Source organism: Anabrus simplex, chromosome 3, assembly GCF_040414725.1.
Source record: "Anabrus simplex isolate iqAnaSimp1 chromosome 3, ASM4041472v1, whole genome shotgun sequence".
In the NCBI taxonomy this organism is placed as follows: Eukaryota; Metazoa; Arthropoda; class Insecta; order Orthoptera; family Tettigoniidae; genus Anabrus; species Anabrus simplex.
Genome location: NC_090267.1, coordinates 14,719,067 through 14,742,720, shown reverse-complemented (window position 1 = coordinate 14,742,720; position 23,654 = coordinate 14,719,067). Strand labels below are relative to the sequence as shown.

Sequence of the window (23,654 nt, the reverse complement as noted above, 5' to 3'; positions counted from 1 at the left end):
GTGTCTTTAAAAGTAGGGAAAGATCACAATATGAAGATAAAATTGGAATTCAAGAGGACGAATTGGGAGAAATATTTGTTTATAGAAAGGGGAGTTAGGAATTATTGGAATAACTTACCACGGGCGATATTCGATAAATTTCCAGTATTTTTGAAATCATTCAAGAAAATGCTAGGAAAACAACAGATAGGGAATCTGCCACCAGGGCGACTGCCTTAAATGCAGGTCAGTAGTGATTGACTGACTGATTGAAACGCTTATTTGGGGCAATGTAGCCCCAACTTGGTGATACTTTGGCCCAGATTTTGAAAAAGTAAAATCATACATCAGTAAATGCTGTAGAAGCTCCTAACGTGCTGTGCGTACTGAGTAGGTACCGGTACTTACCAACTAGGAAAATGTGTTTTTAAAATTATTAGAGCACTTTCATTCAATATGTCAATATTAAAAATAAAGTTGGAAAATATTGGGACAAAGTATCTCCGTTGACAGTACCGTACTGTGAATGGAATCCACGCAAATCTTACTGTTTCCAAATCGTTTCAGTGATTATTGTGCTGATGTCATTATTATTAGAATAAAAGCATTATTTTCGAGCATTTCCGGCCCGCTCTCCCTACCATGCCATCAATAAAATAACACAGAAGAGCAGTCAGAAAACTTGGACATCTGGTGAACTGACACGTCTACACTTACAGCATAACTGAGATTCACTTTTAACAACATTTCATTCTCAATATATCATGTCAACTTAGGAGATGGATTATTTCCATGGACTGTTCCATATTTATGTTGCCTCGGATATCATCAAGGGTTCTATTGAAAGATATGCCGCTGAAGTTTACGTGACATAATACAGTAATAATATTAATAATAATATTGTCAACATCTAAAACATGAATATGTAGCACGTACCGATATATTAAGCAGGGGCGAAGCGTCAGGGGAGACAGGGTAGACAGCGTGTACCCTTAACATTTTGTGAAGGAAATATTGTCTAGTTAATTGAATAATTTTTAAAACATTAATTATTTCCACCTTCAGGACATAATGGTATTCCCCGTTTTACTTATTTTTATCTCACTTCGGCAATGGTAGGGCTCGCGTCAGTTACACGAAGCACGTAGGCGAAAGTAGACGCTGTCCATTCTGTGTAGGGTCCCTTTGATTTTCAAAGCTTTCAGATAGAGCAACACTAACGCTAATTGTAGGTGGTGCCTGTGGAACTATGACTTTCCTATAGCGAGATTTCTCCGCCCAGTAGACAGACTTCTTGCTCTCATTGGCTAGTATTTGGACCTCGGTTATAACGGTCCTCTTATTGGCTACCATCACAGACATGCTTATAATGTAATTTTTTGAATTTACTTTATTATTAGACACGTTTAAAAATAAAATAATAATATTCAAATACAAAGTATAACAAACTTACACCTAATAAAGGAATGACAGCCTCACAATCCTTCAAATACATGCATTTTCTTGCCCGCCAATATTAGTTACGGTATTATAACCCCAACAACATACTATTGGCTTACTTCTTAATAATGAACTCCAGAGTGCGCATACGAAAACTGCTTAACTTGATGCTGTATATTTCGTTAACACCAGTGTCTAGGGAACGCGCTGTCCGGCTCCATGGCTAAATGGTTAGCGCACTGACCTTTGGTCCTGAGGGTCCCGGGTTCGATTCCCAGCCGGGGCGAGGATTCTAACCCTAATTGGTTATTTCCAATGCCTCAGGGGCCATCTTAATCATTAGGATTCATCATAGGTAGGGCCCCACCCTCACAGACGCGCAGGTCGCCTATACGGAGTCAACTTGAAAGACCTGCACCAGGTCTCTTTAAAAGCCACGCGCCATTATTATTGTTATTATTATTATTATTATTATTATTATTATTATTATTATTATTATTATTATTATTATTATTATTATTATTATTATTATTATTATTATTATTATTATTATCGTGAACACGCTATGGGTGCCTTCAAACGAATTAAAACCTATTTAAGGAATTCGGCGACCAACCAGAGATTAACTTGGGAACTCTAGCTGTAGGGAAGGAACTGCTGTGGCATCTTAACAAGACGCTTGACTTCAAGACGACAGTAATAGATATTATTTGCTGAAGTGAAGGACAGACGGATTGAACTCATTTTCTAGAAAATTGTTTAAGGTGACTTGTACAAAAATCTATTTATTTCTTATTTCTCTTATTAAATTTATGTAACAATGACATACCGTACATTTATATTCATTTATTCTAAAAGTATGTTGTCATTTGACAACTTCCGCTGCCTATTTAGTCGATACCGGTATTTAAAAATAAAACGAGTGTTCGTAGGTTGTTATGGGGTTTGTCTTAGTTTCAGAGTCATTAATATAACATTGAACACAGGTCTGCATCCGTCGAAAACGAAATTCCGTATTTAATATGATTAAAATAGGTAGTTTAAATAAAAGAATATCTGTCTCTCTCCTTACTTAGTTCACGCTTTGCCACTGATATGAAGATCAACTTAACTTCTACTTCTGCTCTTTTGGAAATATCTACGTATTTCACTGAACATTTATGACGGGTGTGTGGTGTGAATACAGTGGCTTAAAATAATTCACTGTATTAATGAATGAATCAATCAGTAATAATTCATATGCATTTATGGCTGCCACCCAGGTGACAAATTCCCTACCATCTACCGTACTTAGTGTTTCCTTAAATGGCTTCTAAAAATTTGAACATTTGTCAAATATTTCCCTTGATAATTTTTCCAATCCTTCATTTCTCGTCCTATAAATGGTTTTTTGCCACAATTTGTCCTCTTTAATGTTATAAACGTTGGGCTGCGGGATGTAAAGTTTTTACTTTCATAATTTGAGCTGCTCTACATTTAAAAGCTCCACACAACCCCTTATTTGTCTACTAGTGTCATGTGCACCTCCGGAACTGAAAATCTCGTTTCTAAATTTTTTGACTTCCTGACGGGGATTCGACCCATGTCCTTACTGGGTAATGAACCCAATATTTCTGTTTCCTTGAAGATTTCATTATTAGGTAACTCGACATAATAATCTCGCAGGCCGTCAAATGTACAACACAATTTCTTTTAACCCGGTACCGGTAATTTATGTTCTACTTTATGAATGTTTCGTGCACGAGCAAATAAATTCTTTCTTGCTGCAAATTGCTTATCACTACATTCACACGTACATTCCATCGTACAGTACAAGCAGCTTTCAGGAGACACATACTCCTTTCTGCAGCTGAAGCAAAATATTCTATACAAAATGTCACAGTGATCGTAGTCGTCCTGTCCATACCACCTTGTCTCGGATGCAGGCGACGTTGCTACATGCACCAGACCGTGTTCTTTACAATTTAACAGCTGTTCTTAGATCACTCTAATTTACAACTCTAACCCCAGTTTCCCACAATACATTGACACTACTTACATATTTCATCGTATTCTCATTTGCCTCCCGCCCTCCCTAACGCCTCCTCTTCAATCAAGACACGTAGCTACCGTTTATTCTCATCTCCCCCTCCACCGATCGCGTGTACATTTTCATTAATGTTCATATCAACACACTGTCGCCCCTCTTCATCTTTTGTTTACGATTTTACTGACACTTTGCCCTCCCTACATCCCCCATATACGTTGCTCAGATATTTCTTTCCATCTGTCCGAAGTCCTACACTCTCACATATATCCACCCCTCCGTCGTCCACCTGCCCTCTCCTGCTTGTCCCTTATATGTTGGCCCGGTGTGTATGTTTTGTAGAAGTCGCTGAGACGGCCACTCTAGCGTGAAGATTGGTATACCTTGTGTCCCTGTGCTTTTCCTATATCTCCTAGTCTTGTATACGTATTTCCTCCCTCTCAATTGTCTAGGTGATACGTCTTTTCCTGAACTACTTCAAGTGCTTTGAACCCATTTTGTGAGTCTGCTGCATGGTCTACTTCCCTCAATCTTCACGTACTTCGTACTCAGCAAACATTGTCAACTGCATTGGTGTACTACTTTATTGAAATTGTGTGCGTGTGTAGAACTAGTACAAAAATAATACAGTATTGTGTCTGGGTGAAATAACGAGCCCAAATCAACTTCACGAACAGAACAGAACAATTTAACAGCTAAACGTGATTATTAGAACTTCAGGTAACCTAGAAGACACACTTGCCGGGAGGTAAGCTGAAAATAAATACACGTAGGCTACTGTAATTATAGTGTAATAAATGTTCGAACTCGGTTAGCAGTGCGGTGATTATCTGGGATAAAATCTCAGAGCACATCCGGCCACATTAACGGTGAAATAGTGCATGCAATTATTTTAGTCTAATTATCACCATTCTGGGTATGATTGTGTAGAGTACTTAAAGAGACAACAACAATTAAATCTTCTTATCCTCCTGGAATTTAAACACTGAAACGTTACTTTTACCGGTACCGTACGCCTACTGCAGCTGAAGTAAGCGATGAGAAAATTTATTCCAGTTCGGGAAGTCGTGCCGACAATATGAACACATTTTATATTGAAATGTTAACCATTCTTTTAAGGAAATATTTAATTTTATGTTGTATCATTTGAAAACAACCTGTTTTGCAGTCATTGACCGGGTCAGGGATGTAATGAATGAACCATATATAGGCTATTAGTACGATGGGGTCGCCACTCCCAAAGTGATTAGTTAATGACTAATAAATGCTATGAAATGATAACGGAGAGTGTTGCTGAAATGAAAGATGACAGGAAAAACCGGAATACCCGGAGAAAAACCTGCCCCGCCTCCGCTTTGTCCAGCACAAATCTCACATGGACTGACCGGGATTTGAACCACGTTATCCTACGGTGAGAGGCCGAAGCGCTGCCGTCTGAGCCATGGAGGCTCCAAGTTGTATCACTTGTAGCGGATTAATTAAAGAAAGTGAAAATAAAAGGAGATCTCTTTCGAAGGGTGCGTTATGTGAGAATAGGTGATCTTCGCCAGGGTTTTCAGTCTCGAGCTGTCGTGGCTCCCATCAGCTGCCAAATCAGCTCGCCCCTGCGCTCTCGCAGGGGGGTGACACTTCATAGGGAGCGCCCGAAGCAGTTCTGAGATGGGCCAATCGATCTCTGCCAACTAATGAAAACTAAAATTCTCTTTCAGAGGGTTAATTTAGAAGGCAGAAGTTGGCATTACACATTCAGTTGCGTGGTACAGCAAATTCAAAACACAACACCGTTATCGTTGCGCGCGAAGGGACCTTGGTCGTACGGTATGTAATAGTGTTTCTTAGACGAAAATTTGTTGAGATTCTTTCGCATTGAACGAGATTTTTGATCCAGTTTTTTGAGAGTATGGTGTGAAATTATAATTATGCGCGTTCTTAGTGTGAAGAAATAGTATTATGATCATGAACATACTTCACATTGAACTACCTAGCTGTTGCGAGTAAACGTCTGTGTGATTGTGCTTCTTACCTGCTGTTTAGAATAAATAAATTCGAAATATAAACTGTGTGCATTATGCTGTGTTTTACCTTCATCCTTTCCTTCTCGTGTTTTCCATTCCCATACATGAAAGTCGTGGGAAGTGTTCAAGGAACGAAAGAATGAGGTTATGTTAGATCGTGATTTAGGCAAGTATGGGCGTTTTGGGGTTTTATATGAATTGCATTAACATTTTCAGTAATCAATGTTGAATTTATCACTTAATAGATGTAAATTTACATTAAAATGCGAACGGTGAAACAACGATACAAGCTAGCGTTATAACAGTATTGCCAACATACAAATACGGTAATTGCAATTTACTTTTCAAGTAAAAGACACGAGAGAAGCTTTAGATACAACTTTCCTACCGAAATACAATCATTATCTCTATCACAATTAACATTTTAACAAAGGAACAACTATCATCATCGTGCTTACTACGAGGAACTATCGTGGGATTTATTTCCTTATGTTGGCAGAGAGAAAGTGGCCACTGTAGCTTCCATGACCTGTTTTCTCAGCCAACTTTATTACACAGGAGTGACGGATCTATTTCTCTTATATGATCCTTGCGCTCTCGGAAGTGAAGCATGTGACTTTGGAATCGGAATTCAGTTACTGGTAAAATATTCATATGAAAAAGAGTTTAGGATCAAAACCGACTGCACCCTTGCTGCCTGTATTCAGATGGAGTCATGACTCATGTTAGGGTTGTATTCACTTTTGTGTTTTTTGCGGTAGGCCTACTTCACGAAGTGGTTCGTTTGTTGGAATTATACAAATGTATTCTTTTCGGTACCTAAAGTATTTTCATGTAACTAGCGTAAAAAAATACACTCTATGAAACAAAGAATGGCGTGAACATCCTCATATTCAATGGAATCACTTTAAATCATGCCTATATATGTAATTTCTTTATCCATTTCTTCATCAACTATTTGCCTTTCCTGGTCATCCACTGAATGACTGTCATCATTTCTTATTTCAGCAACTTCTGAAAATAATCTCTCCATCTATTTCTTATTTCTTCTGGCTTTGTTAATATTATGCCCCCTTCATCCTTCACAAATCTGGTGTTTACTTGATCTCTCTTCTTGTTTCTTAAGATACCATACAGTAATTTCTTACTACCCTGCATATCATCTCTCAATTTCTGTGTGAATAAGGCCCACCGTTTCCTCTTTTCTTCCTCCACTACTTTTTTGGCCAAATTCTATGTCTCCACATGTTTTCTTCTACTTTCTTCAGTCTTAGATGCTTTCCATGCCATTTTCTTTTCCTTCACTTTAATCTTGATTATTCCTTATTATCAAAGTGACTGAGGTATAAATGATGCCAGTAACTCACCATTTCTGTGATATATTGTATAGAAGTCTGGCAATGTAGGTGTGGTTGATGTTATGTTTATATTAAGTAAAGTTGTAATATTGATTTCAGTTGGTTTCGTTGACATACATCTTAGCTCCTCGTTCAGTACGGAAAACCATGCAAAACTACCACATTACTCAGTTTCTTGATAAGTTCCATTCCAGATTTTGATGAAACTGTAGGGGATTGTAACTGCCTTTGGACTGAAGACTGTTGAAGTAATCAAACCTGCATACATATTTTGGTAAATGTGGTAGTATATAGTCGTGAATGGGGATATGTTTTAACCTTATTTGTAATCCATTACATAATTCATTGTCACTCTTAATCAAGTAATCAATGCTCTGGACAATCTCGCAAGTTGTAGGTGATTTTGTGCTGTCTGACTTTTTTTGATAAGGTATAAATTCAGAAGTTGATCATATCTTTTATTCTGAGCCCTGAATTCAATAATCAAAAAAGGGCTTAAATAATTCTGTTGAAGATATTGTTTGATCTTCCCATGTTTATAACATTAATTTTTAAATTTTGTATGTTGTTCAGACGGCATGGACGAGCCACACATCAAGTGTGAGTCAGGATGGCTGATGGGTGCATCAGAGATCGCTGATTGTGTAAGTGAACTTTTATTATAGTTGTGTCCAAATGATAAAAGGGGATGTTTACCTAGTCATACTTCCTCTTTAAACAAAAATCACCTTCACTAGCAATTGAATGTAAAAACTTCAGGTGTGAGGACTCTCTCAAACTGCTACTCACAAAAGGTGGATATATTTAAAAATGTGTTTGTAATAGGACAGAATAGGGAATGTTCTCCAATTTATGGGTATTGAATATATTAATATGAAAATAAGTCTATAGATATCAGCTAGTCCATAATTTTCATTCAGTTTCCGTCACTGATGTCCAGGCATCACTTTCAAATGACAACATTACAAGTACACCTTCATGTTGATCTCCTCACACAATGCTGATAGTAAGTTGAAATCTGTGCATTGAAAGTCCTGCTTGTAAGGAATTAGAATCATGAGCAGCAGCTTCTCTGGATCATATGCTGCTTTCAGTTGCTGCAAGATCTCAACTTCCTTAGCTGTTGTGCAGTTGATAAAATATCCTAATGATGATAAAATGTTATCAAGGAAGCTTAAAAGAATCATTTAAAACTAATCTGTTCATGTTTTGCTCACTAACAGACAAAAATACCTATACATGCCCTTCCATTTTTCACTAAAATTTGTATGACTGCCAATAATGCTTGCCATCATGTTATCCTTAGCTGCCTTCCTTGCTAGATTCAATTTTCTGGTAAGTTCCTTCAGTTTCTCCTTACTTGCACAGCCATTTCTAACTCTATTTCTTTCTAGTCTGCACCTCATTCTTAGTCTCTTTATTTCTCTATTATAATAAGGTGGGTCTTTACCATTCCTTACCACCCTTAAATGTACAAACCTGTTTTCTCATTCCTCAACAATTTCTTTAAACCCATCCCAGAGTCAGTTTACATTTTTATGTACCATTTTCCATCGATCATAGTTACTTTTTAGAAACTGCCTCATGCCTGCTTTATCAGCCATATGGTACTGCCTAATAGTCCTACTTTAAGACCTTCCTTTCTAATACATTTATTTTTAACTACGACAAAAAAGCTTCATGATCACTAATGCCATCTGTTACTTCAGTTTCTCTATAGAGCTCATCTGGTTTTATCAGTACCACATCCAGGATATTTTTCCCTCTCGTTGGTTCCATTACTTTCTGAATCACCTGTCCTTCCCATATTAACTTTTTTGCCATTTGTTGGTCATGCTTCCTGTCGTTCGCATTTCCTTCCCAATTGACATCTGGTAAATTCAGATCTCCCGCTACAATCACATTTCTTTCCTTGTCGTTTCCTACATAGCTGATTATCTTATGAAATAAGTCTGAATCCATGTCAGTGCTACCCTTCTCCGGTCTGTACACTCCAAATATATCAAGTTGCCTATTATCTTTAGAAATGAACCATACACCTAGAATTTCTAGTGTCTCATTTTTAACTTTTTTGTAACCTACAAATTCTTCTTTCACCAGAATGAATACTCCCCCTCCTATCATTCCTATCCTATCTCTATGATACACACTCCAGTTCTGCGAGAAATTTCTGCATCCATTATATAATTTCTCAGCCATGGTTCAACTCCTATTACAATATCTGGTAAATCTATTAAATTACTCAATTCTATTCCTTTCTTTACAATACTTCTACAGTTCAACACTAACAATTTTATGTTTTCCCTACTTGATTTCCAGTTGCCTGTTCCCTTATCACCACTCCCTAGGCCACCCCGTTTCCCTGAATGTACCTCCTTATTACCCTTCCAAACAAATTTCCTAACTTATACGTACCACTGCAGTTTAAGTGAAGGCCATCTGAGTGCAGATCCCTATCTCCTATCCACCCATTAGGATCTAGAAATTTCACTCCCAGTGTCCCACATACCCACTCCATAGTCCCCAATCACCCTCCAGTCAGTATCCCTCCTACACAGTATTCCACTAATAACAACCTCCGCTTTCTTAAACTTCACCCGTGCTGCATTTACAAGATCCCACACATCTCTAACTATGTTGGTACTTATATCAGCTTGCCTTACATTGTTGGTACCAACGTGAAACACTACCACCTTCTCCTCCCCCTCCTCCCTCTCTTCTACTTTCCTCAACTCCTGCCTCAACCTAATTCCTGGATAACATTCTACCCTGGTTCCCTTTCCTCCACACACACTTTCCCCACGTGTCTAACGATGCAATCCCCCATGACCAGAGTCTCAACCCTACCCACTTCATTTGATCCCCTCCCCTCCTGGTCAGCCCTATCTTTCCTGATAGCTGCAGAAGCTACTTGCTCCTCTCTTTTTTCCTTCCCATGACCCTGTTCCACCTGTCTTTTCCTATCCTCTACTCTACATTTCCCATTCCTACCTTTTCCCTTCCTCCTACTTCCACACATCTCAGCAACTTCCCTGTCCCTCATCTTCCCTCTGTTGTTCTGCCTGGAGTGACTCGTACCAATTTCGCACAGACACCTGTCCTGAATTCTGATCCTGAATAAAGCCCTTGGCCTGCAATCTCCTTCCCCTTAGAACATTAGACCACCTGTCTTCTGCAAATCCCCCCTTTCCTTCCCCTCCCTCTTTTACACCTACTGTAACCTGTACATTGTTTGAGGGAGTACCATCTTCCTTCCTGTCTTCCTTAAGATTCCTAATTATCTCCCTCAAACTCTCCTACTACTCCCTCATACCCCTCAATGCCTCGCCACACCCACAGTTCGTACACTCGCTCCTTAGCCATTCTTTACAGAAAAAAATGAAAATAAAAATAAAATAACTTATTTGAAAAAAATAAATGAACGGGGTGATATATTGTCTGGGATAGTACTCAAATATCACACAACAATAAGGTAATTAATATACGACTACACTACAATACTATTCTATTTTTTATCCTACAACCCCTAACAGGATAAAAACTGCTGTTAATTACTGAATATCTAAAGGAATACACAAGAACTACACAATTCCAAACTGCAGTTAAGCCTATCCTAATTACAACAACAGAATTTTAGTAAGAGTTTCTACGGATACCTCTACTACACCAGTACTACACAAATATTTTACAATAATAAAATAAGCACACTAAATTCTGATAGGATATTCGGCTACTCGTATACTACTGTACGGTACACTACAGTAATTTTTAAGCTACTTTCAGATGTGTCCTAGTTACATTACCGGTACCCTATCTCACTACTAAGCACAAACAGAAATGAAATTTGCCAAAACTACTGTACTCAGAGATTACTAACAAAGCTAAATGCTTAGACAAATTATTATTAGAACTACGCTCTAATAGATACACACGAAAGATAACACACGAATATAGCAGACAAGATACAGCACTATCTAAATATACTATATCTACACTACAATTTTCAGCTGAAGTGTTGTTACATGAACTTTTACCGCAGGTGGATTAGTATTGTTTTCCCTCCTATGCAGGACAAAATATATGCTTTCAAGTAATCTGCATCATATAATCTCTTGGTACACCTACCAGTTATGCCACGATTCACATTAATTGGGCAGAGGGCTGCAAGCTTTTAGTGTCATAGTGCTAGTACAAAACTAGCAGAAACAGAAAAATATTATTCCCTCTACTAAAATTTGCCATAAAGCATTTTGAAGCTCGGAAAATATAGGTGTCTGCAAGCAGAAGAAGAACCTCTTGAGTATATGATTGTTGCATCACGTTGTTTGTGTTGTTTCTCATAACATAGTTTCATGGAAGATAATAATTTCGTGCGGCTATTTCTACCCAAGTGCAACCCTTGTAAGACATTGAGGGTGGGCGGCATCTGCCATGTGTAGGTAACTGCGGGTTATTGTGGTGGAGGATAGTGTTATGTGTGGGTGTGAGTGGCTGGGATGTTGGGGACAACACAAATACCCAGCCCCTGAGCCATTGGAATTAATCAATGAAGGTTAAAATTCCTGATCACGGCCAGGATTGGAACCCGGGACCCTCTGAACTGAAGGCTAGTATCCTGACCACGCAGCCGAGTCAGACTTCATTGAAAACAGGTTCAAGAATGCAGGAATCTTGTACACATTAGATAGGAAGAAGGATGAATTGCCCTGGAAAGGTGCAAGTGGTTATGCAAGTATCAGTTCCGCAGCAGCAACAATGAATAATGCAGGCTATGACAATTAAAAAAAACAACTAGGTGTCAGCACTCAAACCTAGGAGTCAGATAATATTTCTAGTACTCGCATCATTAACATTCTGGCATCTAGCCTTTTGAAAAATGAAAAAGTGGTAGTAATAGCACTAATGTTCTAAGTTTCTTAAGATTTATATATTCAACAGATTTCCACAAAATGTAAAAACAGCAACCAATCTTCTGATGGAGATTAAAGGTTTTTATGGAATGCCTAATAGAAGACATGTTAAAGGAGATTCTAAGGAACTGTATTCTGAGGACAATGAGCTACATAAAACATGCCCACAAGGCTGAGTGTCTCAGAGGGTTGAGGTGTTGGCCTTCTGACCCTAGGTTGGCAGGTTCGATCCTGGCTCAGTCCAGTGATATTTGAAGGTGCTAAAATACGCCAGCCTCATGTCAGTAGATATACTGGCATCTAAAAGAACTTCTTTGAGACTAAATTCTGGCACCTCAGTATTTCCAAAAACCATAAAAGTATTTAGTGAGATGTGAAGCATTATCATTTGAAACATGCCATTGTGTTATTTGTTGTACGTCCTACAAACTAATTTCATGTTTTTTTTGGAGATGCTGAGGTGCTGGAATTTAGTCCCACAGAAGTTCTTTTATGTGCCAGTAAATCTACAGAAATGGCGCTGACGTATTTCAGCATCTTCAAATACCCCTGGACTGAGCCAGGGATCAAACCTGCCAAGTTGGTGTCTGAAGACCAGTGCCTCAGCTGCCTAAGCCACTCAGCATGGCAATATAATAAATGGTCAATCAAGATATTCATAGTTAAGTCAGTTAATGGGGAATTAAGGAAATAAAGTCACCCTCACACAATTTAATGTTATATATTTCTGCCTTTGTTGTGATATATGCAGTACGGTGCAAGCCTGGTGTACATAATTAAATGAAAATGGGAAACCACGGAAAACCATCTTCAGGGCTGTCGACAGTGGGATTTGAGCCCATTATCTCCCGGATGCAAGCTCACAGCTGTGCGCCTCTATCCGCATGCCAACTCGCCCGTTCTACAATTATTTTCTTTACATACGAATGAAAATACTCAGGACTGAGGTAGTAAACAGTCAACTGGTAACTCGGCACTTAAAAGGTTAAAAGCACTAAGTCCTTATAATATCACATATTTTGGATATTTTGTCATCTGTTTCATTGCCTAACTTCTGAGATTCCTGGACTTTCTTCAGTTTTTTAAAAAAACTTTGTGGTGAATTGTTTTTACCACTGCTTTTTTTTTTTGTTGCCCAGGGTTTAATTATGAACAAAAGGAAGCGAAGAAAAGGAAGGGAAACATATCAAAAATGCTGGACATCAGTGGAAAGAAATACATGAAAAACTTGGCTATGGACAGGCAAATGTGGAAGAGGTTTATCACATTACAAAACTGGAATGAATGAATAACACGTAGCTGTTCATGACCAAAATACTCTTTACCTTTCAGCCTGCCTTGGTGGTGCACTTCCTTTATTCCTACTTCTTCTTGACTGTCATTGTCGCCATTAGAATGTTACGTGAAACTTATAGCTTCTCATCGAAGACGGCGCTCTAGCCATCTGTGCTGATACACAGTCTGTCTCTCGCTCTCCGAGTGTTAAATTGTCTGCTCGTGATACCAACAATGGAGGGGTCAGAAATGATGAACAAATTGGGATTTAAAGTGTGCTTCTTGATCTACGAATTGTTGTTATCGTGGATTTACTTTCTTCAGTGCTTGGCTCTCTGCTGGGAATCATTATTTTGATTGACGTAAATATTTTGAGATTCCAGATGTGCTGCTCCCAGGTATTTTATTTCATTTTATTTCATTTCACGTGCTGTAGTTACAAGAATGGTTCTATGTGATTGAATTTCCATAGTCTTTTATCACCCTGTCTTTGCAGGTTCTTAGTTAATTAATTTTTTATGTGTTTTAAATTTTTCTTTCTTTGTGTGCACACACGCGCGAGAACGGAGAGTGGTATTTACCTATCTGTTTCTTTGGGCCTGTGTGTTTGTGGGTTTTGAGACCATACACTTCTGTTTCCTCATCGTTCTGAATCATGGCTGAGCTTTGCTATATTGTATGATTTGACGCTGCGGAGTTTAATCCGTGTTTGTCCATGTGAGGCAATTTGGATGTCCCGGGTAGCGGGTCGACGAAAATTATGAGTGCTACGATTATATCTGGATCAGCTTTGCCTGTTTTTGCGGCAGTCAAGCATTGTATCTGTGGTGTTCGAACCAAGCTTGTGAGTCCATGATATCCGTCGCCATCCTCGTGAAAATATACGTCGCGTGCCTTGACACGCTGGCCTGGTCTGGGTCGATTTTATATTGGGTCTCTGTTCTTGTTCATACGTGTGTGTGCGTGCCTGTGTATGGTTTATAGCAGGGCTGGCCACAACGAGGCTCGCGAGCCGCATGCGGCTCTTGAGTCAGTCTTGTGCAGCTCATGGCACCAACCTTAGAATCAAATTAAATGATATAATTAATGGAATCTAACGACATCTCGCGACTGGCGGCAGTCAGTAGCAGTGATGTGCGGCTTAACGTTATTAGCGCTGTAGGTCAGTGGTAAGACATGGGAGGTGAAGATAGTTCCGGCGCCTTCCATTTGATAGTGCTTTCATCGGGAGAGTGTGTCAGTGAGTCAGTGTCGTGAGGTAAAGCCAGTCGCATTCACGTCAGTACAGTATCGACACTCGCTACTGCCTATACGTGAACGCGACTGGCTTCACCTCACGACACTGGCTTACTGATACACACTCCTGCTCAAAGCAATATCTTCCTTGTAAAGATATTTCCGAATTGGCCCACACTGTATTTAGCTTTCATAGCAAGTTGAAGCTTTTTGGGAAAGACCTTCAGACTAAAACATCTTCTCACTTCAAATGTTTGAATAAAATTACTGAAAGCCTTCCTGGCGTTCAGGTGGAAACTGAAGATTACATGAGTAAAATGTCTGGTTTGCTGAAGAAATCAATGCAGATTTAATATTTGAGATCACTTAAAACTTCATTTTCATTCCCGGAAAATCCTTTTGCTCTTGATGTTGTGGGCGATGGCAGTCCTGTTTCATCACCAATAACAAAGGATACAGCACCTGTAAAGTTGCTACAAGAACTGCAAGAGGACGAAGGACTAAAAGGACTCAAACGAAGTGGCATTTCTACCATAGAATTTTGGAAGAATGTTCCAGAAGTAAAATACCCACTAACAAAAGTGTGTGCTAAGAGCCTTATCACAATTTTTGGGGCTACTTATGTGTGTGAATCACTGTACTCAACGATTAAATTTATTAAATCTACATATCGATCTGAACGAACTGATGAACATTTAAGTGAACTTGTGCGAACTGCGCTTACCAATTATCAGCAAAATTTCAAAAAACTAACAGCAAAAATGAACACTCAAAAAGCACTTTTCAAAAATTAAATCTCATTCATTGATGTGTACCTGAAAAATAATGTTCTGTGTAGTGTAGAAAATAAATGTCCCTTCATTTGTCATAAAATGAAAAACGTGTTTTCATTTTATAAACCATTTTCTAAACATGTTCCCAATTTTTTGTCTTCTAAATTTGCGGTTCCCAGAAGTAAGGTTGGTGGCCACCCCTGGTTTGTAGTACTCTCCGTATCTCATAATTTTAATTTTTCTTCTTTTTCTTTTCTGTTTTCGTTTTAGTTGGCCAGCCTGGGCCATGTGTGGTTTGCTATTTTATATTTTCAGGCTGTCATCTGCTCCATTGTCGGTGCTAAGTTTTTGTTTCTGTAAATGTGGCAACATCTTCTAGTTCTTTGCTTCTGCTCCTTTGGGAGACTGTGCTTTGGCATTGTTGTGACGTGCTAGCATCGAGTGGATGCTCGTTTGGAGCACAAGTATGCTAACTGTTGATATGTGCATTTGTACAATTGTATTATCCCTGTGCTGATTCCATTTTTTGATTCCCTCGATAACGTGATCCACGTCGCATTATTTTTCTGAAACGAGTCTTTTTTTAATGTAGTCACACGGAAGTGAATAGTGCGATCGTATGCACAAAACTTACTATGTCATTGAATGGGATCCTACTTGATGTACAGTTTTCCTGCAGTTATGTAAGTAATTCTCGATGCAGCTTCCCATTTTTGTTTTCAGTTTAATATTATGTGTGTTGATAATAAAATCCATTTTCATTTGATCCATTCTTTTATTCATGGGGTTACGGGTTCTTGCCTTCCTGTCCTTTCGCTCCCCTTCTGTATACGCATGGGTCCAGCTCCGAACTGTTTTAGTCCATCCATGGCAGTTTATGAAGAGAGGTAAGTGAGGTAGGTATCTGCGAGTACATGTTGTGTATTGTGTTGTGTTATGAGAGCAAGATTAGTAGTAGTGGAACATTCATGGTACAGTTGGATGAATTTGATTTAAAATGTTCAAGGTGTGATTCTCCAGTCCAACATTATCCTAGAAGCAATTGAAGCAATTAGTTAAAACTGATACTGATACTAGGTCTTAAGACCCCATTCATACTCCAACTTGCTCACTGATTTTTCTGTACTAGCTCTGAAATATCCGCCGCTGGCAAACTTACATTGGACGGTACAGGGAGGAAAATTCTACCATACATGGACACCTTAAAGGCAGTTCATCTATAGCATCCTCTATACTTTCATTAGTTACAATATAACTGTAACCAAGAACTAACAGTTCAGACCTCGATACACAGTTGCTGTCTCTGCAGCAGACAGGTTAGAACAAAAATTGCTAGTGAATTGGACCATACACCTTGGCAGTGATGTCTTCCTTGTCACTTCCTGAATCACATCCTTGCTTTTAGCCATAGAGGAGAGACTCACCTTGTGTACTTATAGTCATTTACTGAACATTTTCAGCAGCCAAATGTGCCGTCTCCTCTTGCTGATGAAATGCTGCCTATTGTGAAGGTTGAACCACTTCCTGTAATTTCCAGTGAAGACGATGATCAAGAGGATGGTACAAGCATTAAGGAGGAATATGAAATTGAGGTGAGTGTTTTTCCCAGTAATAATAATAGTTATAGATCTGTCTTCCTCAACTCCAAGCTCAGGCACTAATCACAGCCATTGAACCTGAAGCCTTACACAAAGCTGTATGCCTTTTCGTGAGTAGGAAGTATCTGATACAAAAATTGAAAATCAAATAATATTAGATCCTGAGGAAATTGTATTTTACTGTCAAAGGAGTGATCAGAAGAAACCAAAACAGTGAATCATACACTCATGTATAATACCACTATAGTTGGTCCGTTATTGGACATAATAAATTTTCCAGCAAACACATTCCTGGTTACCAACTTTTTCCCCAGTGTGCTAAGTTGGGCTCATCAGTTGGTAAATAGCACACCTACCAAGACGCATGGCTAGTGCATACCATGGAGGCCACTGCGTAGGCTGCTTGGAGCCACCGGCAGTGCCAATGCACTATGAGAGACTTTGTCTCATTTTCAAAAATTCATGCCTGCCTGGCCATCAGATGATACAGCTCAAAGAGGATATAATAGGATAGAGATGGAAGTCAATAGTAACACACAACTGGTTTACCCTCCCTCTCTCTCCCACCTTCTGTCTTATTCTCCCCTCCTTTACCATACCCCCTCTCCTACTATGATGATTTTAATTTAGTTCTACTATTTCCATTCCCAATACATTATAATTTATATATTTTTTATTTTAAAGTACTTGCTCTATCCTAAATAATGTTAATGATCTTATAATATGATATTGAGAGCATAACCTCGCATAACAAAGTAGCTTTACTTTAAAATGAATGGTTGACACATTACCACAAAGTTGATATTATGTCAAATAATAAAAAATATGACAAGTGCAAGATACAGGTATCATATCATTATCCAAATACCACACAAAAATAAAAATAACAGAATTAAGTGCACTGAGTATTTATAAATACATTAATAGAACCATTCAGCTTCCAGCCCCTGAGGTGTATTCAGACAGGAAATACAGGATTTTAGGAGGACTGGTGAAGACACATTCCAATAAACAACCACAGGGAACAAAGATTTCCAGCGTGGGCATATGGGCACTTGGAATTCAAACAACACAAATAGTGTAGCATGAAATCGCTTCAAATCAATATTAGTTCGAACAAAGTTAATTGATTGAGTAAAGTCGGATTCAGTGCAATCCAGCAATATTATTTCTATAATACTTGATGTTAAATGACTGATTCTCTGTCAGAAGGACCCACTGATTGAGGTTAGACTTGAAATACTTCACTTCGAGGCAAACAAACTTTATTTACAAAAATTGCTGTTTTCATGCCCACTTGCCTGCCATCTACAGAACCTTCGTACAACTATCTATCTACACATTGTGAATGACCTCCAGTGCCATCTAAAAATTAGGACCATCAACAATCAATAAATCAATCAATCAATCAATAAGTCACTACTGATATGCATTTAGGGCAGTCACCCAGGTGGCAGATTCCCTATCTGTTGTTTTCCTAGCCTTTTCTTAAATGATCGCAAAGAAATTGGAAAATTATTGGTAAGTTATTCCAATCCCTAACTCCCCTTCCTATAAACGAATATTTGCCCCAATTTGTCCTCTTGAATTCTAACTTTATCTTCAAATTGTGATCTTTCCTACTTTTAAAGACACCACTCAAATGTCTACTGATGTTCTCCCACGCAATCTCTCCACTGACAGCTCGGAACATACCACTTAATCGAGCAGCTCATCTCCTTTCTCCCAAGGACTGGAACTACTACTATATTTCCTGTAGCCCCAGTAGACTTTCACTGGGGTAATGCAGATGTTGATTCCCATAGGGAACCTGAAATATTTGCCCCAAGTGAGTAAATTTATAATACCACTATAGTTGGTCCGTTATTGGACATTATAAATTTTCCAGCTAACTCATTTCTGGTTGCCAGCTTTTCACCCCAGTGTGCTAAGTTGGGCTCATCAGTTGGTAAATAGCACGCCTACCAAGATGCATGATTACTGCATACCGTGGAGGCCACTGCATAGGCTACTTAGAGCCACCAGCAGTGCCAGTGCACTCAGAGAGACTTTGTCTCATTTTCAAAAATTGATGCCTGCCTGGCCATCAGATGATACAGATGATGGTTCCCATAGGGGACCTGAGATATTTGTCCCTAATGAGTAAATTTATAATACCACTATAGTTGGTCCGTTATTGGACATTATAAATTTTCCAGCTAACCCATTCCTGGTTGCCAACGTTTTGCTTCGGTGTGCTAAGTTGGGCTCATCAGTTGGTATTTAGCACACCTACCAAGATGCATGGCTAGTGCATACCGTAGATGCCACTGAATAGGCTACTTAGAGCCACCAGCAGTGCTCTATGAGGGACTTTGTCTCATTTTAAAAAATTGATACCTGCTTGGCCATCAGACGATACAGATGCTGGAAAATTTATAATGTCCAATAACGGACCAACTATATTAGTAACTAGCAGAAGTACCAGTTCTTCGTACGGATTATTAGCAACTGGCTTTAGTTACTCATACTACCGGTGTGACTGACTTCATTACATATTTATATCACTGGTGTATTTACTTAAGTACATAGAAATTATTTTTCATGTTTGGAATTATAGTGTAAGTATCTTCTTGTCCTTTCCTTCATGCGGGCCTTTAAATATTAGTTCTTAATTAGCGTAGACATCTAAGATCTTTTGCTACCATGTTTTTTCTTCATTCTCATCTAGATATACCTGCTCCCTTCACAAGGCTGCAGGTTTAGTGTAAGTATACTTCCGCTAGATAGTACCACAACTTTAAATATTATTGAATGTATTTGTTTGATCCGACATTTTATAACTATTACAAACGATCAAGGAAATACGCGATGCATAAAAACTACTATAAATATCGAGAATTATAATTCTCAGGGCTTGTCACTCATGTCCCACATCATAGAATGAACCCGAGTATAAATGATGAGAATATAGGTTATTTTCATGGTTACAATGATCGTGAAAGTGGATCAAAGTATCGGCGCTAATAACATCAGTGATACTACTAGTCCATGATCTTATAGAAAATGGTTTAAACTATAGGCAACAGACTCCGCAAAATGCTGAAACCTAAGCCAGTACGTAAAAACGGAGGCCCGTCGGCAACTGCTGGTCGCTGTACTACAGAGATCCCCAGGGCTATTATTTTTATACTTCACTCCATTTCCATCCCCGCCCAAAGGAGTGCTATGAGTGTCTTACACATCAGTTTATTTTTTCCAGATAGTAAGTCATATGTGTATCAATTTTGGTTGGCAGCTATGCCCAAACGTACATGCATAATCTAGCTGCTGTAGAATCCTGCAGCTGACGTTGCCAAAGTTACGGCCGTTCATTTCTTTATCCGATTCCTAGAGCAGGGTAGTGTGGTTCCAACATCTCCATAATGGTTGGTTTTAGGGCCTTAAAACATTGTTTCTGGACCCGTAGGGTTTACCGAGTTTTGTTCTTTGCGTCAAGGGGCTTAAAGTAGCTTTGTCTCGTCCTTGTACGACAAATTCAATTTTGCATATATTAGCCTATTATTTTAATATTTTTATATCTCCCCCAGTCACCACCCCCCTTGAATTGTTTTGAAAATGTAATACAGCCCATGTTACTCACTGGCAATGTAGTTTTCTATAGATGTAATAATTTTTAAAATCGATTCAGTAGTTTTTGACTCTATCCGTTACAAACAAATGTACAAATTTTTTCTCTGTATAATATTAGTATAGAAGTATAGATTACATCCCTACACATACGGTTGCCATCAGGAAGGTCATCCAGCCATAAAACAGGGTCAAATCCAAATGTGCGACACAGTTCGCACCCACAACCCCACAGGTGTGGGTAAAGCGATAGAAGAAGATACTCCTTTTAAAAATTCACCCGCTTTTTATTATTTTTGCCCCCTTAAGTAGATTTTCCAAAAAAGTGTGTTCATTTTTAAAAGGAGATTCCAAGTACCAATTTTAAAGTCTGTAACATCTTCATTTTTGGAGAAATATGTATCCTCATATAAATAATTGAACTCCTTCCTCACTTTTTTTCACACACCCCCTCCCCCTTAAGTGGATTTTCTGGAAACGAATATTTGTGTTCTTTTATTTTTAAGGGAATCCAAATATCAATTTTCATGTCTGTAACATGTTAGGTTTTTGTGATTTATTGTAGATAATTTCGCTGCTGTAGAATCCTGGAGCTGACGTTGCCATGGTTACGGCATTTCATTACTTTATCCAATTCCTAGAGCAGGGATAGTGTGGTGCCAATATCTCTGTAACGGTTGGTTTTAGGGCCTTAAATCATTGTTTTCGTGCCCGTAGAGCTTACCGAGTTTTGTTCTTTGCGTCAAGAGGATTAAATTGAGCTTTGCCTCGTATCTATACAACAAATTCGATATTTTGCCTATATTAGCCTATTATTTTTATATCCCCCCACCCTGCCCTGTGCCTCCCACCACGAATTGGTTTGAAAATAAAATACAGCCTATGTTACTCACTGGCAATGTAGCTTTGTATATATGAAGTAATTTTTAAAATTGGTTCAGTAGTTTTTGAGTCTATTCGTTACAAACAAACAAATTTTTCCTCTTTATAATATTAGTATAGAAGTATAGATATAAATTTACTCATTCAGGACATATATTTCAGGTTCCCAATGGGAATCAGTCTCTGTATCATCTGATGGCCAGGCAGGCATCAATTGTTGACAATGAGACAAAGTCTTTCATATAATAATTTTGTGTGGCTTTTTCTAGCTGAGTGCAGCCCTTGCAAGGCAGACCCTCCAATGAGGGTGGGCGGCATCTGCCATGTGTAGCTAACTGTGTGTTATTGTGGTGGAGGATAGTGTTATGTATGGTGTGTGAGTTGCAGGGATGTTGGGGACAGCACAATCAGCCAGCCCCCGAGCCATTGGAGGTAACCAATGAAGGTTGAAATCCCCAACCCGGCAGGGAATCGAACCTGGGACCCTCTGAACTGAAGGCCAGCATGCTGACCATTCAGGCAACGAGTCGGACAAATCTTTCATAGTGCAGTGGCATTGCTGTTGGCTCCAAGTAGCCTATGCAGTGGCCTACACGGTACACACTACCCATGCGTCTTGGTAGATGTGCTATTTAGCAACTGATGAGCCCAAATTACCACACTGGGGTAAACGCTGGCAACCAGGAATGAGTTAGCTGAAAAATGTGTAACGTCCAATAACGGACCATTTATATTGGTATTATAAATTTACTCATTTGAGACAAATATTTCAGGTTCCCTATGGGAATCAACATCTGTATCATACACTCATGTGGTAATGCACACTAAAGCTCAAAAACAGAATATCCTGCATGTATGCTTTTCTTCTTGAAATAGGTTCTGTTGTTCATTGTCAACCAATTGCTGATTTATCAAAATGTTGATAGAATTCTGTGTAAACTAATGCAAGTGACTTAATCTTTCTTTCTTTGTTTCCTCCATTGTTACATGTGGAAAATATTTGATGTTGCTTTTGTTGATATAATGCAAGAAGAAAGGAACTGAAGTGTCCTTGCTATGTTTCGAGAACTCTGTTGGAAGAACCTTAGTGTTGGGGAATTTGTTCCAAAGATGGCCAGAAGGTGAAAGTGGTGGTAGAAACTAGGGGAAAGATTTTCTCTTCTTTTCCCTATACTTTGTTATCATTCTGCATCTGTTTATCTACATTCTCATCTTTCTTGTCAATGAACAGTTTTTCAAGCAAAAGGGCAAGGAATTCGGATGGCTGTAAACTGGATATTCCAGAACATAGAAAGATACAAATATGAAATCGTCTATTCACAGTCTGCACTAAAAGCTGTCTAATCCAGTGAATCCAGCAACCCTATGATCATTCGGTTTAGAAAGGATCTCCATGCTGTACATACTACCAATAATATCGCACTTCACCGGATCTGGGGATACACTTGATATTATGTAATTGAACAACCCAAGTATCTAGGAAATGTAAGGTTTCCTGAAGTTTCATCCACAAAACTATTCTTTCCAGATGTCTATTGCCATTACCATGTCCACAAACTCTCCTCATTCATGCCAACATAATTCCTGTTTAACTACGGAAATTACTTGAGTACCTTTGTAGAGTTGTTAAATCTACATGACCTGCATGCCCATGTGGAGAAGAAACTCAGACACCAGGTCATCTTTTCAACTGATCCAAACAAGTAGTTCTAAAGTTGCCCACACACATCAGTAGCCAAGTGTTTAGCTGTGCAAAATAATTTCTGATCCCAGGACAATTCAGTTTATGAATGAAATTTACTAGACCCTGAATCAGTGAGATATACCAGACTAACTCAAGAGCTATAATTATCTGTATTTCTTGAATATACCTAAAGGGAGACACAGCTGTTTTAGCTTTTTGCAGATGATCTTATTAGAGAAATAAATAAGTTATAAGATTGTTAGCAACAGCAAAAAGATATTGTAATGGTTATAGCGTCCGTCATGCCAACTTGCTATGGGTAGGAAAGTCACCATATCGGCCCACCCGCGTACGCTTCGACCATGCCAATCACAAGCAAGTCTTAAGTTGGTGTGGTTCAGTGGTGAGCTACTGCTAGTGCTGTGAAATGTGTGAACTGCCATGAGTGTCGGACTAGCGTGCTACAGTGCTAACTGACAGCGAAGGAGAGAACGTGTAGCCGTGTGACTTGGGACCTTGTGTGTGAATGTAAAACTGTGTAGTGTGAGAACATGAGAAATTAAGACAGAGAGAGAGAGAGCATGCAAATTGTGTAAGTGTGTGTTATGAGGGGGAAGTTGTGTGTAGTCCTGTGTAGTTTAGTGCTTAGCTAATAAATTGTAGAAATTGGATGCTGCCAGGTTCTGTACTCATTTATTTACCCTGCCAAGACGTAATAACTGGCGTCAGAAGTGGGATGGATGAGTGTGATAAACTAGTGGATAATCTCTTACTTTAATACTGGTGTCAGAATCGAGTATCTGGTAGCGTAATTTGTAGTTGGTAGAAATTTCTTCGAGTGAAATGAATTCCAAACAGCTTCAGATTTT

The 23,654-nt window shown here is 38.8% G+C and overlaps 1 protein-coding gene across 4 annotated transcripts in view; it reads left to right on the top strand.

Moving 5' to 3' along the window:
• The first annotated feature begins 4,104 nt into the window (after window positions 1-4,104).
• The window catches only part of LOC136866946 (zinc finger protein OZF), a 54,132-nt gene continuing 34,582 nt past the window's right edge, over window positions 4,105-23,654 (top strand). For all 4 annotated transcript variants that reach the window (XM_067144037.2, XM_068226958.1, XM_067144036.2 and 1 more), the window contains exons 1-3: window positions 4,105-4,193; window positions 7,392-7,462; window positions 16,473-16,604. In XM_067144037.2, coding sequence (XP_067000138.2) covers window positions 7,397-7,462; window positions 16,473-16,604 — 198 coding nt within the window. In that variant the 5' untranslated portion in view covers window positions 4,105-4,193; window positions 7,392-7,396. The remainder of the gene's footprint in view (window positions 4,194-7,391; window positions 7,463-16,472; window positions 16,605-23,654) is intronic.